The sequence below is a fragment of the Stenella coeruleoalba genome, assembly GCF_951394435.1.
Source record: "Stenella coeruleoalba genome assembly, chromosome: 3".
NCBI lineage: Eukaryota > Metazoa > Chordata > Mammalia > Artiodactyla > Delphinidae > Stenella > Stenella coeruleoalba.
Genome location: NC_137148.1, coordinates 167,044,285 through 167,061,200, shown reverse-complemented (window position 1 = coordinate 167,061,200; position 16,916 = coordinate 167,044,285). Strand labels below are relative to the sequence as shown.

At 51.0% G+C, this 16,916-nt stretch overlaps 1 protein-coding gene across 4 annotated transcripts; it reads right to left on the bottom strand.

The window, feature by feature from the left end:
- Positions 1-7,559: 7,559 nt before the first annotated feature.
- KEAP1 (kelch like ECH associated protein 1) lies at positions 7,560-16,703 on the bottom strand. Of its 4 annotated transcripts, XM_079915582.1 has the most exons (7): positions 15,782-15,842; positions 13,773-14,110; positions 13,425-13,670; positions 11,328-12,013; positions 9,838-10,043; positions 9,383-9,559; positions 7,560-9,225 (listed from the first exon to the last, which is right to left on the bottom strand). In XM_079915582.1, the coding sequence occupies exons 2-7, from the start codon at positions 14,061-14,063 to the stop codon at positions 9,059-9,061; spliced, it is 1,773 nt and encodes a 590-aa protein (XP_079771708.1). In that variant the 5' UTR covers positions 14,064-14,110; positions 15,782-15,842; the 3' UTR covers positions 7,560-9,058. The 4 variants fall into 4 exon arrangements, with proteins under 4 accessions (XP_079771708.1, XP_079771707.1, XP_079771705.1 ...); XM_079915581.1 differs by lacking the exon at positions 15,782-15,842 and adding an exon at positions 16,173-16,703 and having other exon boundaries at positions 13,425-14,110; XM_079915579.1 differs by having other exon boundaries at positions 13,425-14,110.
- Between the last annotated feature and the right edge of the window lie 213 nt (positions 16,704-16,916).

Genomic DNA, 16,916 nt, shown 5'->3' with positions numbered 1-16,916 from the left:
CAATGCCTGTTTGACAATGATAGCTGCCTGGTACTTTTATATTATTATCGCTATTTTAGTTCACATGCACAAAATTATGAGATGTGGGTAATATTTCTCCCTCTTTCTCAGCATCAAAATATATGGAAGTAAAATGAAAAGAAGACAGTTTTCTTTTTTCACCTATTGGCAAATAATGAAAAGATGGACCATCCAGGGGTGGGCAAAGCACTTTCATAGTTCGTTAGTGCTGGTAGAAATTAGCACATACAGCTCTCCAGGAGTCGTCTGACAATATTTATCAAAAACATAACTGTGCATGCATTTTGACGCAGACGTTGCACTTTTAAAAATATTTATCCTAAAGAACCAGTTGGTGCTCACTTCGGCAGCATATATACTAAAATTGGAACCATACAGAGAAGATTAGCATGGCCCCTGCACAAGGATGACACGCAAATTCGTGAAGCGTTCCATATTTTTGCAAATCAAAACTACAGTGAGGTATCACCTCACACCAGTCAGAATGGCCATTATCAAAAAATCTACGAACAACATATGCTGGAAAGGGTGTGGAGAAAAGGGAACCCTTTTACACTGTTGGTGAGAATGTAAATTGATACAGCCACTATGGAGAACAGTATGGAGGTTCCTTAAAAAACTAAAAACAGAACTACCATATGACCAAGCAATCCCACTACTGGGCATATACCCTGAGAAAACCATAATTCAAAAGGACACATGTACCACAGTGTTCATTGCAGCACGATTTACAATAGCCAGGACATGGAAATAACCTAAATGTCCAGCGGGGCTTCCCTGGTGGCGCAGTGGTTAAGGATCCTCCTGCCAATGCAGGGGACACGGGTTCGAGCCCTGGCCCAGGAAGATCCCACATGACGCAGAGCAATGAAGCCCATGCACCACAACTACTGAGCCTGCGCTCTAGAGCCCGTGCACCACACCTACTGAAGCCCGCGGGCCTAGAACCCGTGCTCTGCAACAAGAGAAGCCACGACAATGAGAAGACCGCGCACCGCAACAAATAGTAGCCCCTGCCCAGAGCAACTAGAGAAAGCCCGCGCACAGCAACGAAGACCCAACACAGCCAAAAATAAAAACAAATGAATAAATTTATTTTAAAAATGTCCAGGGACTTCCCTGGTGGCCCAGGGGTTAAGAATCCACCTGCCTATGCAGGGGACACGGGTTCGAGCCCTAGTCCAGTAAGATCCCACATGCCGTGGAGCAACTAAGCCTGTGTGCCACAACTACTGAGCTTGCGCACCACAACTACCGAAGCCCACATGCCTAGAGCCCGTGCTCCACAGCAAGAGAAGCCACTGCAATGAGAAGCCCGTGCACCACAACGAAGACCCAACACAGCCAAAAATCAATAAATAAATTAAATAATTTTTTTAAATGTCCAATGATAGATGAACAGATAAAGAAGATGTGGTATGTATATACAATGGAATATTACTCAGCCATAAAAAGGAACGAAATTGGGTCATTTGTAGAGATGTGGATGGACTTAGAGTCTGTCATACTGAGTGAAGTAAGCCAGAAAGAGAAAAATATCGTATTTTAACGCATATATGTGGCATCTAGAAAAAATGGTACAGATGAACCTATTTGTAGGGCAGGAATAGTGACGTAGACGTAGAGAACTGACATGTGGACACATTGGGGGAAGGGAAGGGTGGGACGAATTGGGAGATTAGGTTTGACATAAATACACTACCAGGAGTAAAATAGCTAGTAGGAACCTGCTGTATAGCACAGGGAGCTCAGCTTAGTGCTCTGTGATGACCTAGATGGATGGGATGGGGGTGGGGGGGGGAGGGAGGTCCAAGAGGGAGGGGATATAGATATATATATACAGCTGATTCGCTTCATTGTACAGCAGAAACTAACACAACATTGTAAAGCAATTTTACTCCAATAAAAAAGTTTGAAAAAAAAGAACCAGTTGGCTGAAAACCTAAAGTTGCAGGTACCAAATGCCCATTCTAGTACTGGTCAGAATAGTGAAGAATTGTGAAGAACCCAGATGTCCAACACTAGGTAGTCATGAAATTATGCTTCCTGTATGGTGGAGTAATATGCATTTATTAAAAACAATGAGGTGCGCCACAACTACTGAGCCTGCGCTCTAGAGCCCGTGAGTCACAACTACTGAGCCCTTGTGCCACAACTACTGAAGCCTGCACGCCTAGAGCCCATGCTCCACAAGAAAAGAAGCCACCGCAATGAGAAGCCTGCGCACCGCAACAAAGAGTAGCCCCCACTCGCTGCAACTAGAGAAGGCCCGTGTGCAGCAACAAAGACCCAACACAGCCCAAAATAAATAGATAAATAAGAATTTTAAAAAATAAAATATAATAAATATAAATAAATAAAAATAAAAACAATGAGGTGGGTCTGTATTTATTGAAATGACAAGATGTTCACGATGAGAAGAGCGGGCTTCAAAACGTTCTGCATGGGCTTCCCTGGTGGCGCAGTGGTTAAGAATCCATCTGCCAATGCAAGGGACACGGGCTCAAGCCCTGGTCGGGGAAGATCCCACATGCCGCAGAGCAACTAAGTCTGTGTGCCACAAATACTGAGCCTGCGCTCTAGAGCCCACGAGCCACAACTACTGAAGCCCACGCGCCTAGAGCCCATGCTTCGCAACAAGCCCCTGCTCACAGCAACTAGAGAAAGCCCCTGCGCAGCAATGAAGACCCAAATGCAGCCAAAAATAAATAAATAAAAATAAAATTTTTAAAAATGTTCTGCTTTATACCATCCTACATATCTGCATAGAAAAAGCAGCTTGTTCATCAAAATATTTACAGTCTCCAGTGAATGGATTAAAAGACACTGGTGTTTTCTGTTCTGTAGTCTTGGATGTTTTCTGAATTTTTGCAATGAACATGTATTACTTTCATAATCAAGGGGAAGTTGTTTCGTAATCAGAGGAAAGACACAGCCAGTATTTGTTATCTGGGAGCCACAGAAGCATAGTAGATAAGCACACAGACTCTGGATTCTGGTCGCGACTCTGCCAGTTAATGACTGAGTTAGTTTGAGCAGATTACTTACTCATGCTGTGCTTCAGTTTCCCTCGCTGTAAAATGCAAATAATAACAGCTCAGGTTTGCCAGGCGATTACCATGTGACAGGCACAGTTTTACATAAATTATTGCACTTAGCTCTCGTAACAGCCCTGCTAAGTAGGTACTGTTCTATAAAATGGGTCACAGGCGAGGAAGGAGGTAGGACTAGGCGTTCGAACCCCGTGCGCCCCCTAGAGTGGATCTGAGGAACTACAGCAGGCAGGAAGGTGCGCGGCGCGTAGACTGGGAAGAAGGCGTGCCAAAGTCGCGCGGGAGATTTTCTTCCCCGAGCTACGATTGGCTGTCGTAGCTGTCATTAGCCAATAAAGCAGCCAATGAGAGGCGCGGCCGCTTCGCTTTTCGAACTAGATGACCGAGGGAGCCGAGGAGCTTGGACCGAGGCGGGTGCGACGAACCCTGAGGCGGGTGAGGGGACCTGGCGTCACTCCCTTCCTGAGAGAGACCCCAGCGCCGTTCCCATTTTCTTAGGGAGACCCTGGCGTCATCCCCCTTTCCTGAGAGTACCCTAGCGTCATTCCTGCCGTACTGAGGGGGACTCCAGCATCCTCTCGCCCTCCTGAAGTGAACCCTAGTAGCGTCTCTTCTTCCTGAGAGCGACGCCAGAGTCGTCCCCACTTCTTTAGGGAACCCTGGTGTCAGGCCCCTTGCTGATAGGGCCCCAGCATTATCCTTCCTGAGGGAGACCGACCCTGGCGTCACCCCCTCTTCTTGAGGAGTCCCCTCCTATGTCATCCTTTCCGAAGGGGACCCCCAGGGTCATACTCCCCCCCTTCCTCAAGGGTCCCCGTATTGCTCCTCCTTCCTGAGAAGGGGTCTGGCATTGTCCCCTCCCTTCCTGAGGGTTTGTCGTCATTGCCATCCCCACACCCTGAAAGGACCCATCACCCCCCTTCTCTCTGAGGGTAATCTCTTCCTCCCTTGCAATTCGAGAAGGACCCCGGCAAGGGCTTCGGTGATCCCCGTACATGAGAAGTCCCAAAGCCCCCTCCTGCGCTTTCCTATCCCCAGCTGGGGAGAGGGAGAAGGCAAGACTCAAATCACCCTCAAAATGTTTGGGGGCGGGGGAGTGAAACTAGCTGATAAAGGAACTCACCATGTCACACGAGAAATTGTTTAAGGAACTGGGGCTGTTTCTCCTAAAACGGGAGCTGGAGGAAGGATCTAAAGCTGCCTTAAAATATTTATCAAGTGCTTCTCACAGCTCCTGACATCATCAGTAGGTACTTATTCAGCAACTGGATATATTCAGGCTGTTACCTGAAAGAGGGATTACTCTGTTCCATGACGTTCCAAGGTATCTGATGATAACAGGTAAAGAAAGGTCAAAAGGGCTTCTTGGGTTGAACTAAAATCGTAACAGGCTAAGTAGCTCTACTCTTGCACAGAGCTGCCGAAATCCACACCATTGGAGAAGCATCTGCATGACCTCACCAATTCCATTTAATCTCACAAATGTTTATCATACATCCATTGTGACCAAGAATTCATCTACTCAACGTTCAAATATGGGTGAAGCTCCTATTGTGTGCCAGTAAATAAAATGGTGAACAAGACGAAGAATCGAAGAATAATTATGAATACAAGGCAAAAAATACATTGTTTATGATTTCTGCAAGCTACTTTTTCCTAGAGCACTTCTCAGGGTTTCTGGTTGTACATAAATAAAATACAAATAACTGTCCACTCCTCACCGCCCTTGACCATGGGCTACAGGAGGGCAGAAACCATGTCTTCTGCTCCCAGTTGTATCTACACAGGGTCTGGAATATGGTAGGCACTGAAATATTTGTTGTTCCCGCCTCATCTCTTCACTTGGTGAATCCTCAGAGGAACTGGGAGATGGTCAGAGACGGTGATATATGATCAGTAAGGGAAAGACATGGGCTAGAAACGAAAGAGAATCCACCTGCGATAGCTGAGACTTAAGAAAGAAACACCAACTCCTTGGCCAATGCTATTAATCTTTCCTGTGAGGGCAGGGGAAGGCAAAGAGGTAGCTGACGTCAGCATCGGGCTGCAGTTTCGAATTTCCCACAAATGTTGTCTAAATTAACTGAATAAATCCCAGGGGATCCTGGGATGTGTAGTCTGAAAAGTGTTCCTGGGTGTCCGGCTTACAATTGGGTGTAATAAAATCAAAGTTACAACCCTGAGGTGTGGATTTGGTGCTGGCGCTCACAGGAGGGAGAGTCCTTGTTTATTTATAAAAATATAATTTTCCCAGAAGTTTTGAAGAATGCTGATTTTTTTAAAAAATAGGAACTGGGCTTCCCTGGTGGCGCAGTGGTTGAGAGGCCGCCTGCCGATGCAGGGGACACGGGTTCGTGCCCCGGTCCGGGAAGATCCCACATGCCGCGGAGCGGCTGGGCCCGTGAGCCATGGCCGCTGAGTCTGCGCGTCCGGAGTCTGTGTTCCGCAACGGAGAGGCCACAGCAGTTAGAGGCCCGCGTACTGCAAAAAAAAAAAAAAAAAAAAAAAAAGGAACAAGCCAAAATCAGGGCATTCTACACTCTGGGGCTTCTCCAATCTTGCTCCTTTTCTTCCCTGGAAATAGTTCCGTTTTTTACCCAAAGGCCCACAAGAGGGTGCTGCACTCCTTTTAGGCCACACTTCCTGTATCAACCCTGAGGTCTTGGGGAGCTACAAAACCATCATAAAATGAGACAGGTGGGTTGGTGGAAGCACTGGTTTTTCACAGGTAATGAGAGCCAGTGAGGAATTTTAAGTAATGCAGGTATAGTGCCCTGAGGTAATAAAATGTTATCATTATCATTCTTTGAAAACCTTAATAATTCAGATTAATGTTAGCATTTCAGGTTTCTAGTACTTATCTCGTTCCTAGTCAATAATAACTACATTTATTGCATTCTTACTGTGTGCCAGGTGCTAGATACTGTTACTATTCCCCACTTTACAGAGGAGAAAAATGAGGCCCAGAGAGGATTTGAACCTAGTAAGTGACAGATACGGGTCTCAAACCTACTCTGTTTTCTCTCTTCTTCTTTTAAATTTAATTTTCTTAAATTCTATCTTCTGCAATACTGTATATTCCCACTAACATTTATATTTTAAAACCAGGATCCCTAGTGTTCTCCTTACTTGTTGCAAGTAATAAATACTTCCTTCGCCCAATTAAACAAACGCACCAGAATACACTCCCAAGGGAGAAGATAGTCCTTGAATTGAAGGTATGTTGTATTGCACAAAGCAAGATACTCTAGCACCCAGAACTACAGTGGCCTTCACAGAGCTGAAAGTTATCTTAGACATTGTCCAGTTGATTAAGAGTGGGAAGTTACTTGCTCATCATCACTATAAGTTCATCCTTTCGCCTTCATCTTTGTTTTCTCTTTCTATACTGGAACTTCCCCTTAGCTTATAAACACGCTCTGTCTTCTGAATCTTAAAAGCAAAACCCCAAACCCTCCCTGAACCCTTCGTTCCTCTCTAGCTGTCATGCGTACTTTGCCTCTTCTCACCCAAATGTCTCAAAAGAGATATTCCTTCTTTCAGCATCCTTCAGTGTTATCTCCTCGGCAACAGTGCCTGTTCTAAGGAGGCATTCGATAAACACCTGCAGAATCTATTGCTTTACCCTCACAATTCTACCAAAATGGTTCTTAGTAAGCTTACCTTCCAATCGCCAAATCCAGTGAGCATTTGAAGGTCTCCTTCTGAACTGCTTTGTATTTAATAGTGTGATTCTTTTAAACTTTTTGTGCTCAAATTTTTCACCACTTGGCTTCTGTGACACTGTACATTTCTTAGTTTTTCTCGTAATTTTCTGCTGCTGTTGTGCTCCTATCGGGCCTTCTCTTACATCCCTCTACTCCTTAAATGTTGTTTCTCAGAATTTGCCTTTAACCCGTTATTCTTGTTCTACGCCAATGTCTCAAAATGTGGTCCCTGGACGAGCAGCTTCAGCATCGACTGGGAACTTGTTAGAAATGCAGTTTCTTGGCACCCACCTCGTGAATGAGAGACATCTAGAAAATTCAACATCCATTTATGATTTTTAAAAAGATGTAGCAAACTAGGTATAGGAGGGAGCTTCCTGAACTTGATAAAGTTTCCAGCAAAACTTAAGGCACAGATTACAGAAAATGTTTTGGCAAAAGTATCAGAATTAATGGTGGAACATGAGAAGCAGTCACCTTATAGTTAGAAGTAAGACAACGATGCCCACTATTACCATTACTAATCAAAATTGTATAGGATGTCTTAGCTAATGCTGTAAGACAAGGAAAAGAAATGACTTGTAGAACTATTGGGAAGATGACATTACACTATCATTATTTGTAGATGGCTATCTGCTAAAAAAAAAAAGGTACTAGAAAGAAGCTGGCAGAAGACCAATACATCTATATCAACAACTTCCCCATAACAGAAATATCAATTTAAAAGGATCAGTGAGTAAAGATCTCATTGACAAGAGCAAGGCCTATAAAACTCCCATAAAACCTACTGCAAGCCCTTTGTGGAGAAATTATAAAGCTTTCCTGAAGGACAGCAAAGTCTTCACTAAATAGACGGATATACCAAGTTCATGAACAGAAAGACCTAATATAAAAATTGTTTTCTCCCCAACTGGATACTTTTTTTAATATATTATTATTTTTATTGATATTAGTATAGTATTTTTTAATAAATTTATTTTTTCTGGCTGTGTTAGGTCTTCATTGCTGCGTGCGGGCTCTCTCTAGCTGCCACGAGCGGGGGCTACTCTTCATTGCAGTGCGCGGGCTTCTCATTGTGGTGGCTTCTCTTGTTGCTCCTGGCAGGGAAGGAATCAAATGTTTCCTCTAAGCTGTTTGGAAGAACCTGTGAAATCCCCAATAGTTGAGACCATACTTCATTCTTCTTTTCTCCACTCCCCCAGCACGAACAGAGCTGACTCGCAGAAAAGATCCAGGCCACGTACTCCGTTCACACATATAGTTCAGAAGGAACCAGGCTGCTGAACCCTTTGCCTGAAGAAAATTCTCAAGAACCCCTTTGTCCCAGACACCTAAATAAAATAAAACGCTCGGTCTACATTATTGAAGTGTATAAAGATGACGGATGGACTTTCACGGAATTTGGAAGGCGTGCTGGGGATAGTCCTCCTTAAAATACAAACTGTTCGCGTGTGCAATTAACCTCGGGGAGCCCTAGGAGATGAGTCAAGGAGTTGGGTCACTGTCTGCAAAGCAGCTAAAAGTGACAGACAAAGTGAGCCCTGTGTGGCTTGCCCATGGGGAGAAAGATAACCTAGGTATCAAAATTCAATGGGCCGAGATAACAAACTGGTTTCAAATCCAAGCCCTAACTCGAAGACTTGAGTGCATTTCAGGAGAAGAGTCCTTTCCGTCCCACTGGCTCAAGACCTCCAGCTGAGAGCCCGGGTGGAAGACACTAGTTAGTTTGTTCTTTATTTTCAATGGAAAGTTACAGGGTTACTTATCAACAAAATGACTGTCCAGGGCAGTGATACCCAATGGTTTCTATGTACAGGCCCATCCCCGGGGTCCACACCTCTGGAGGGGCCTCAGCCCCTGAGGCCTCAGTTGGCTTGTTCCCAGGCCTCCAAGAACCAATCACGAAGATGCAGGGAACAAAAACCAGCCTGTCCTCGGCACCTGCTTTCATCCCAAGGGGAGGTGGTGGCTGCTGGTGTGGGACCCAGGCCTGGTCTCGGGGTAGCAGGTGTAGGGGCCTCTCCCCGGGGGGCCTGCCCTTCCCGCACCCACCTCCTGGGCAGGCTCTCTTGGACATTCCTGGGACTACTCTGATGGGCTCACGGGTTCCCATTCTGGCCTTGTCTTTCGAGTTGTCATTTTAACACTGAGGCATCCCAGCCTCCCATCCTGGAGGACAAGCATTTGCTCTGTAGCCTTTTCTTTTGTCCCTGTTTTTGTACAAAGACGACAGTACTCTGGATTGGAACATTTTTTTGCCCAAGAAACAAAAGTGGCTCAACAGGTACAGTTCTGCTGGTCAATCTGCTTCCGGCAGGGTTCCATGGTGACAGCGACGCCAACTCCACTCCGGCCAGATGTCATGCAGGTCACCTCGCTCCAGGTGTCCGTGTCTGGGTCGTAACACTCCACGCTGTCCAAGAACGTGTGACCATCGTAGCCTCCTGCAGGGAGAGCAGAAGGGATGGTTGCTCCCTCCGAGGGCGGGGGAAAAAGAGGAGAAGAAACCACAAGATGCCTTCCTGCCAGGATTGGAGCCTGCCCCTAAAAGATGGGGTTAGGTAGGCTTCTCCACCCAGGCCCCCACCCCCAGGGCCTCACCGAGAACATAGATTCTTCCCTGGTGCACAGTAATTCCCAGAGCGCTTCGCCGATGCTTCATGGGGGCTACGAAAGTCCACGTTTCTGTCTCCACGTCGTAGCGTTCCACGCTGTTCAGCTGGTCCTGACCATCGTAGCCCCCCGCAGCATAGATGCAGTTGTGCAGGACGCAGACTCCTAAGTGGTACCACACAGAGAGGGTGACTCCGGGGCCTGGCCTTGCGGGCCTCAGCCACCACCTTCTTGGGCGGGGGGACCCTCCCCTCCCCCTTCTCCCCTCTCCCGAGTGACCCTTTAGAAACAAAGCCGGGAGAGAAGAGCATGGACTCTATCAGAATCTAGCTCTCCTGTGTGTGCCACGGGGTTTAAGGCTGAAACAGGAGGCCTGGCCAAGTTTCACGCCCAGGGGTGGGAAGGTGTTCCTCTTCTCTCCCCTCCCCGCAGCCCCTGCGCACCTGCCCCACTTCGGATGGTGTTCATGGGTGTGATCATTCGCCACTCGTTTCTCTCTGGGTAGTAACACTCGGCTGAGTTAAGGCGGTTCGTCCCGTCAAAGCCCCCGACCGCGTAGAGTAGACGGTTGAGGACAGCCACTCCCACCCCGATCCTTCGTGTCAGCATTGGGGCCACCAAGTGCCACTCATCCCGTTCTGGCTCATACCTGCAACGACATAATAACAATGACAGCAGCAACCACAGCTGACCTGGAACACTAACCCCCACTGATATTCTGCTATGGCTTTAGGCTTGAACTCTTTAATTCTCACAAGGATTCCCCAAAACACAAGTTATCAGTAGATCCATTTTCCAGATGAGGAAACTGAGGTTCACAGCCACCATCTGCTCAAGGTCACATGCACATCTGTTGGACCCCAATGGCTCCATCATACCACTGCCTGTGTTGAGTGTTATGTGTATTATCTCACCAAAGCCCCACACAGCCTAGTGGGGAAAGGAGTCCTCGCTATTGTCCCCCACCTCACAGATGACAAGACAGAGGCACAGGGAGGTGAGATGGCATACTCAGGGTCACCCAGGAGGTGGCAGACCTGGGGTTTGACCCAGCTCTCTTGGACACCAGAACCCCAGTCCGAACAACTAGGCTACCCCCTGGCATGGTTCTTCTCAAAGTATGATGCTCAAAGACAGAGTAACCATATGTCCCAGTTGGCCCAGGCACTTCCAGTTCAGGCCTGTGCTCCTGAAATAATTCATAGGGCCCCTTTTCTTCTTGAAAGTGGCCTGTTGAGGGCGATGCATCATCTCATCATCCTATTCACAGACCGTGTACATTAGAAGCCTCTGGGGTGTTTGTTTAAAATTCCTACTCCCCAGCCTCACTCCAAACCCACCAATGCCAGATCTCCAGCATCCCCTGTCGTGGGCCGGGGAGTTTGTTTTAACAAGTTCCAGGTGAGAACTGTATTCTGGCTCACACCTCTGGAAAACAAGAAGGCAGAGGACGAGGCTATAGGAGAGTCAAAAGCCCAAAATACTTGGCCTCTAAACACAGGGTCACCACGCACAGTTGTGCAGACTGTGTACTGCACAAGGGCACCACATCTGAGGGGGGACCTACCATGTAGCAGGCCTCATACATATGTTTATTACAACAATTTGTGGACAGATGGCAGTGAGGTGTCACGTTTTAACAAAATTAGCATATTACAACAATTTCAAACTGATGGAACTTTTTCCAAAGCTGCATAAAGTTGCTGTGTGCATTTGTGGTGGCCCTGTAAACAGTTGCCAGGCCCAGACCCAGCATCCAAGGTCACGACCATAAATCTCCCAGGAGTTTAGCTTCACCTTGAGGCTTCCACTCCCTGAAGGCAAGGCACAGAGAAAAGCACTCAACAACAGGGGGAACCCCCAGATCCCAATGGCTTGGGACCCGTCAGCAGTGGAACCCTTGGAGCCCACCCCTCCAGACGCCGCCACTCACCTCTCCACACTGTTGTGGTGGATACAGCCATGGGAGCCGCCGACAGCATAGATGTGCCCATCGATGACCCCAACCCCGATTCGGTTTCGAGGTACGCTCATGGAGGCGCAGGGCGACCACTGGTTGGTCATGGGGTTGTAGCAGTCCAGGGCGCTGGAGTCGGTGTTGCCATCGGGGGAGTTGTTCCGACCACCCACGGCATACAGCAGCCCACCTACCACACAGCCCGCCAGCCCGCTCCTTGGCACCTGCAGGTCCGCCAACCGGAGCCAGGTGCCGTCGCTGGGGTTGTAGGCCTCCAAGTAGCTGAGTGACTGGCGGAAGTAACCGCCGGCCGTGTAGATGAGCCGGCCCACCTTGGGCGCCCGGCAGGGCATCACCTGTGTGGGCTTGTGCAGGGTGAGCTCCTGGAAGATCTTCACCAGGTAGTCCTTGCAGCGGGAGTCCGACTGCAGGATCTCACACTTCTGCAGCTGCATCTGCAGGAAGTGGGGGGTGAGCGAGTGGCAGCGCACAGCCCGCAGCAGCGCCTGCACGTAGAAGCGCCGCTGCTCGCAGTCGTACTTGACCCAGTTGATACAGGCGTGGAAGACCTCAGACTCGCAGCGCACGTTCAGATCGTCCCGGCTGATGAGGGTCACCAGCTGGCAGTGGGACAGGTTGAAGAACTCCTCTTGCTTGGCCACCTGCAGAGGGCATTTGTGTGACGGGCTGACTTACATGTCTCTCTCCACCTCCCCACCCCCCCAGCCCGCCCTTCAACAGTGCTATGACCTTGGACAAGTCACTCAACCTGCCTCTGACGACCTCAGCTTCCTCAGGTGTGAAATGGGGATTTGAATAGTATGAACCTCACAGTGTGTGAGGATCAAATGAGTTACATTGCGTGAGCCAAGCGTGTAGTACACAAGTACTCAGGTAAATGGGCAAGGACACGATGTACCGTGTACGTTTTTGTATGATTTTGTATTTGAACGTTACCCTTTTAAGGAAATTACTTTTCAAAATAGCAGACAGACTACAAAGGCAATAGCAATAGAATATTCTAGAAAGAAAAAAAAGTTCAGGCTCGAAGAAAACAGCCTGAGTTGCAATTTCGGCCTACTACTTTCTAACTGTGTGACTCTGGGCAAAGATCTGAAACATTCCAGGTCTTGGTTTTCTTCCTCTATAAAAAGGGGATTAAATTAGTAGCTATCTCATAGCAGGGCTACTCCTGGGGTAAATATTTCTTGCCAGGCACTGGTCTATATAAATAATTTCAGTCACCCCACATAAGCGGGTTCCCAATTTTCTGGTACCCCCAAGCCCATGCAATCCCTTGAAACCAATGCTGTGCAGGTCAGTGGGAGAGCCTTGCTCTTGGACCACCTTCCTGGAAGCCACAGGCCTTAGGACTAATGCCAGAGCTTCTTGGAGCACCTGGACAACCCCCAAGGTGGTAGAGAAGAAGAGGAGTGGGGATCAGGGTAGTGTCCACCCCAGCTGGTCCCAGCCACTGGAGGATGACTTTGAAAACTTCCAAGAAGGCACTCCAAAGCATACCTCCTCCTAGGAGAGCTGGGAAGATTCAGTGATTTAAAGGATGAAAATCACTTAGAACAGGGGCTGGCCCACAGCAAGTGCTAAACAAGCACTTATTTTCTCTATTCACAACTTCCTCCACTTAAAAACGAAAACGAAACAAAGAATAGTGCAAGGACAACACTCCGTGGACCAAAGAAAACATGTGTAAGGGTCATACTTGCAGTCAACAGCACGCCATGGGTGTTCAATAAATAATGGCGGACTGATTGAAAGGTCAGGCCCTGCTCAGCACACCAGGATGGAACTGCCAACATATTCACTGCACCCTATCCCCACCTTTGACCCCAGAGAGACCAGGGGGCCCAGAAACCCGTGAAGGCCTCACTTTCCTCGCTGTTTCCCAGAGTTGCCCCAGATATGTAGACTAGGAGACCAGAACCCCATGTTTCTCCAGCTCCTTGCCTTGACCCTTCACATCTTAAGGGGAGACAGTGATGACCACCTGTCTGTTCCCTGGTCCTTCTGATGCTGCTCCCAAGCCCTGGCTCCACGTCCCCTCCCCTTGCTCACCTCCCCAAAGTGCATGTAGATGTACTCTCGGGCACGCTGGTGCAGCTCAGTACAGCCGATCTGCTCGGCGAAGTTGGCGATGCCAATGGCGTTGCTGGGGTCCAGCTGCTGCACCAGGAAGTCGCTGCAGGCGCGGACCACGCTGTCAATCTGGTACATGACGGCACCGTTCATGACATGGAGCACACACTTCTCACCCATGGAGATGGAGGCCGTGTAGGCGAACTCAATGAGGCGCTCCATGACCTTGGGGTGGATGCCCTCAATGGACACCACCTCCATGCCCTGCTCCCGCAGCCCATTGGTGAACATGGCCTTGAAGACGGGGCTGGATGAGGCCAGCACTACCTTGTGGGCCATGAACTGGGCGGCTGGTGCGTCCTGGTACTTGACCTGCAGCGTGACATCACACAGCTGCTGGCTGAGCCGCAGTTCGTTCATGATGCCGAAGGCCTGCTTGGTGTGATCCTCCAGGGTGTAGCTAAAGGTGCGGTTGCCGTGCTGGGAGGGCGTCACCTCGGCCTTGCACTCGGTGGAGGCGTACATCACCGTGTCCCCTGCCCCCTCAGGGCGCTGTGACCTCAGGGGTAGGAATTGGGTGTGGGCCCCAGCCCCACTAGGCCCGGGTTCCAGCTGCATGGGGTTCCAGGTGACAAGGGACAACACCACCACTGGCACTCAGGGGCCTGGAGGAGGGAGAGCACAGGGCTGGGGGGAGGGCCTGGGGCCAGGCCTTCTTTTCTAAGATAAAGTAACTCCTAGCCCAGTTTTCCTTCCTAAGCACAGGTGAAGCAGTGTGCATTTGCACTCCCTAACTGCCCCATGGCCTCACCAGCCCGAGGGTCCAGCCTAAATCATAGGTCAGATGGTGTCCCTCCCCTGCTCAGAATCCCCCTACAACTCCCTGTGGCATGAAGAATAAAACCAAATTCTTCAATGGCTTGCAAAGCTCTTCACAGTCAGCTCCTGTCCACCTCTTCCCTTTGCTCATTCTGTTCCAGCTCTCTGGTGGCCCCTCCCTTCCTAGGACATGTCCAACTCATTCCTTCATTCACCTCACCAACATTTATTGAGCACCTACTGTGTGCCAGGCACTGTTCTAGGCACTGGGGACACAGCAGTGACCAAGACAGAAATGCACTGTGCCCCGCTGGTGCTGACACTGGGGAGGGAAGGGCCATAAGTAAAATAAGCAAGACTGGAGCAGAAACTGGGGTTATGAAGAAAATGACAACAGCATTGGGACAGTGTCATATGGGGGCAGTTTTTTTTAAATCAGGTAGTCCAGGCCTCTGTTGGAGCTGAGACCAGAGGGTGAACGTATGAAGAAGCTGGGGGTGGGAGTTAGTTTTCCAGGCAGAGGGAACAGCAAGTGCAAAGGCTCAGAGGCAGAATGATGAGAGACAATCTAGAGAATCAGGGAGGAGTGTAATGAGAGAGACTGACTAGTGAAGGGAGGCTTTCGGTGAACCCTGTGGAGTCTGGAGGGCCAGGGCATGAGTTATGTTTTGAAAAGTCCTGTGGGGAGTGGCGTGGGGGGGGGGTCTGCAAGAGGCTCCCTGGGTTCTTCATCTTATCTTTCTCTGGGCTCGACTCAGAGTCACCTCCTCCCTGTTTTATTTCCATCACAGCACTTGTCAAGAATGGAAAGGAGCTCCTTTGCTTGCTTGTTGAAGGATGGCCTGTTCCTCTGGCCCTAAGCCCCAGGCTTCAGAGAGCAGGTAGACCTGTGTAAGTCAGGGTTATGCCCACCCTCTCATGTGCCTCCCCTGCATCCTGCCTGGGGCCTGGCACCCCGCAGAGGTCAGTAAGCTGTGGCTGGCTGACTGCCCACTCCACTGTCCCTGCCAGAGCACCCTCCTCCACCGGGCCCTGGATGCCGCTTGGCCGCCTCTCCCCAGCCGAGACCCAGGCCTGCCTCTCGGTCTTTGGCCAATAGGTCAACGGTGCCCCCTGGGCACCGGGCACTTCCCCCCAAGAAGCGGTAAGTGGGGGACTGCGCATGTCCCGCCTGAGCCGCCAAGGCCTGGAGAAGGGAGGAAGTGACCCCGCCGCGGCCTCTCCACTGCCAGCCCCAGGGCGCAAACCAAGCCCCCCAACGCCCCGGGGTCCCCGGGCCTCCGTCCGAGCGGCGCTCCCTGGGCCTCTCGCTCGGCTTGCGTCGCTCCCGGGCCACCCCGCGAGTCGCGCCGTCCAACAAAAGGATAGGACTCGAGCCGCGCCCTCCTGGCCCTCCGCGGAGCCGCGGGAACCCCGAGACCGGTCCCGCATCTCCCGGTTCTCTGGCCCCCGGGCACGGCCGCAGGGCGCTCACGGCCCTTGGCGCCCTCAGCCCGGGCGCTGGCCGCCCCACTCACCCCGCCATGGCCGCGCTCGGGCTCCGCCTCCGTCGCCCAGGCCCGGGCGCCTCCATCGCAGTGCGCAGGGGGGAGGCGCAGAACGCGCGCAGGTCACCATGACTAAGCAGAGCCGGGCGCCGGCCGTGTCAGAATAAAAGTCCCCGCGGCCCCAGGCCTCCCGCGGCAGGGCCGCTCCCCCCTCACCCGCCCACGCTAGCTGTCGCCCTGTTGCGCGGCCCCAGCGCGGCGACCACAGCGCCGGTCATTGCGGCGGGGCCAAGGACCGCAGCGCACCCAGCCGCGTGGTCGGAGCCGCGGAGAATGAGCCCCAGGTTCGAGGCCCAGCGCTTCCCCGCACCAGGGATCAGTGGACACCCCACCCCGCCGCTGCCGCCGCCGGCGCGCTCACCTGCGTCTCTGCGTAGCCTCCGCTGCTCTCGAGGCGGGGTGGGGATGCCAGGGGCGCGGCGGTGGCTCCGGGTACGGTGGTGCCACCCGCGCACCGAGCTTCCGGGAAGCCCGAGGGGCCGTGGCCCGGTCGGGCGAGACTCCAGCCTAACCTTCACTGTCAGGGTCCCGCGGGAGCTTCCGCCGTCTCGGGGGCCTCGGCTTTGGGGCGGCGGGGATTGCGGCCGTCGAATGGGGGGCAGCCTCGGGACGCCCAGGAAGGAGGCAGGGAGAGGGCGCAGCGGGGAAGGAGTCGCGATTCCCCGCCCTTCCCGCAGGTGCCCAGCGCCCATGAGCGAGGAATGGGGCGTCGGGCGAGGGCGCATGGCCAAGCCCACCCGGCCCGTCCCTCCTTCGCAGCCCCTTCCATCCGCCGGGTTTCGTCGTGTCAGCGCAGGTCTGCTCTCCACGACCTGTTCTCCCTTTAACTCCACACAGTGCAGGCCTCACATTAAGGCGGCCGCAGGATCCAGCCAGAATTGTCTACCTACTTGGATTTGCATTGTCTTTATTTTTTATCTCCAGTCTGGAGGCGCGTGGAGCTCGCGGGCGGGCATTCGAACAACTGCTTTGCCACTCTCTAGCTCTGTGCTGGTGGGCCCATAATTTAACCTCTCCATGCTTCAGTTTCCTCCCTGTAAAATGTTAATACCTGCTAGGTTATCGGGAGAACTAAAGGGGAGCGCTAGGGCCCAATAAATATGGA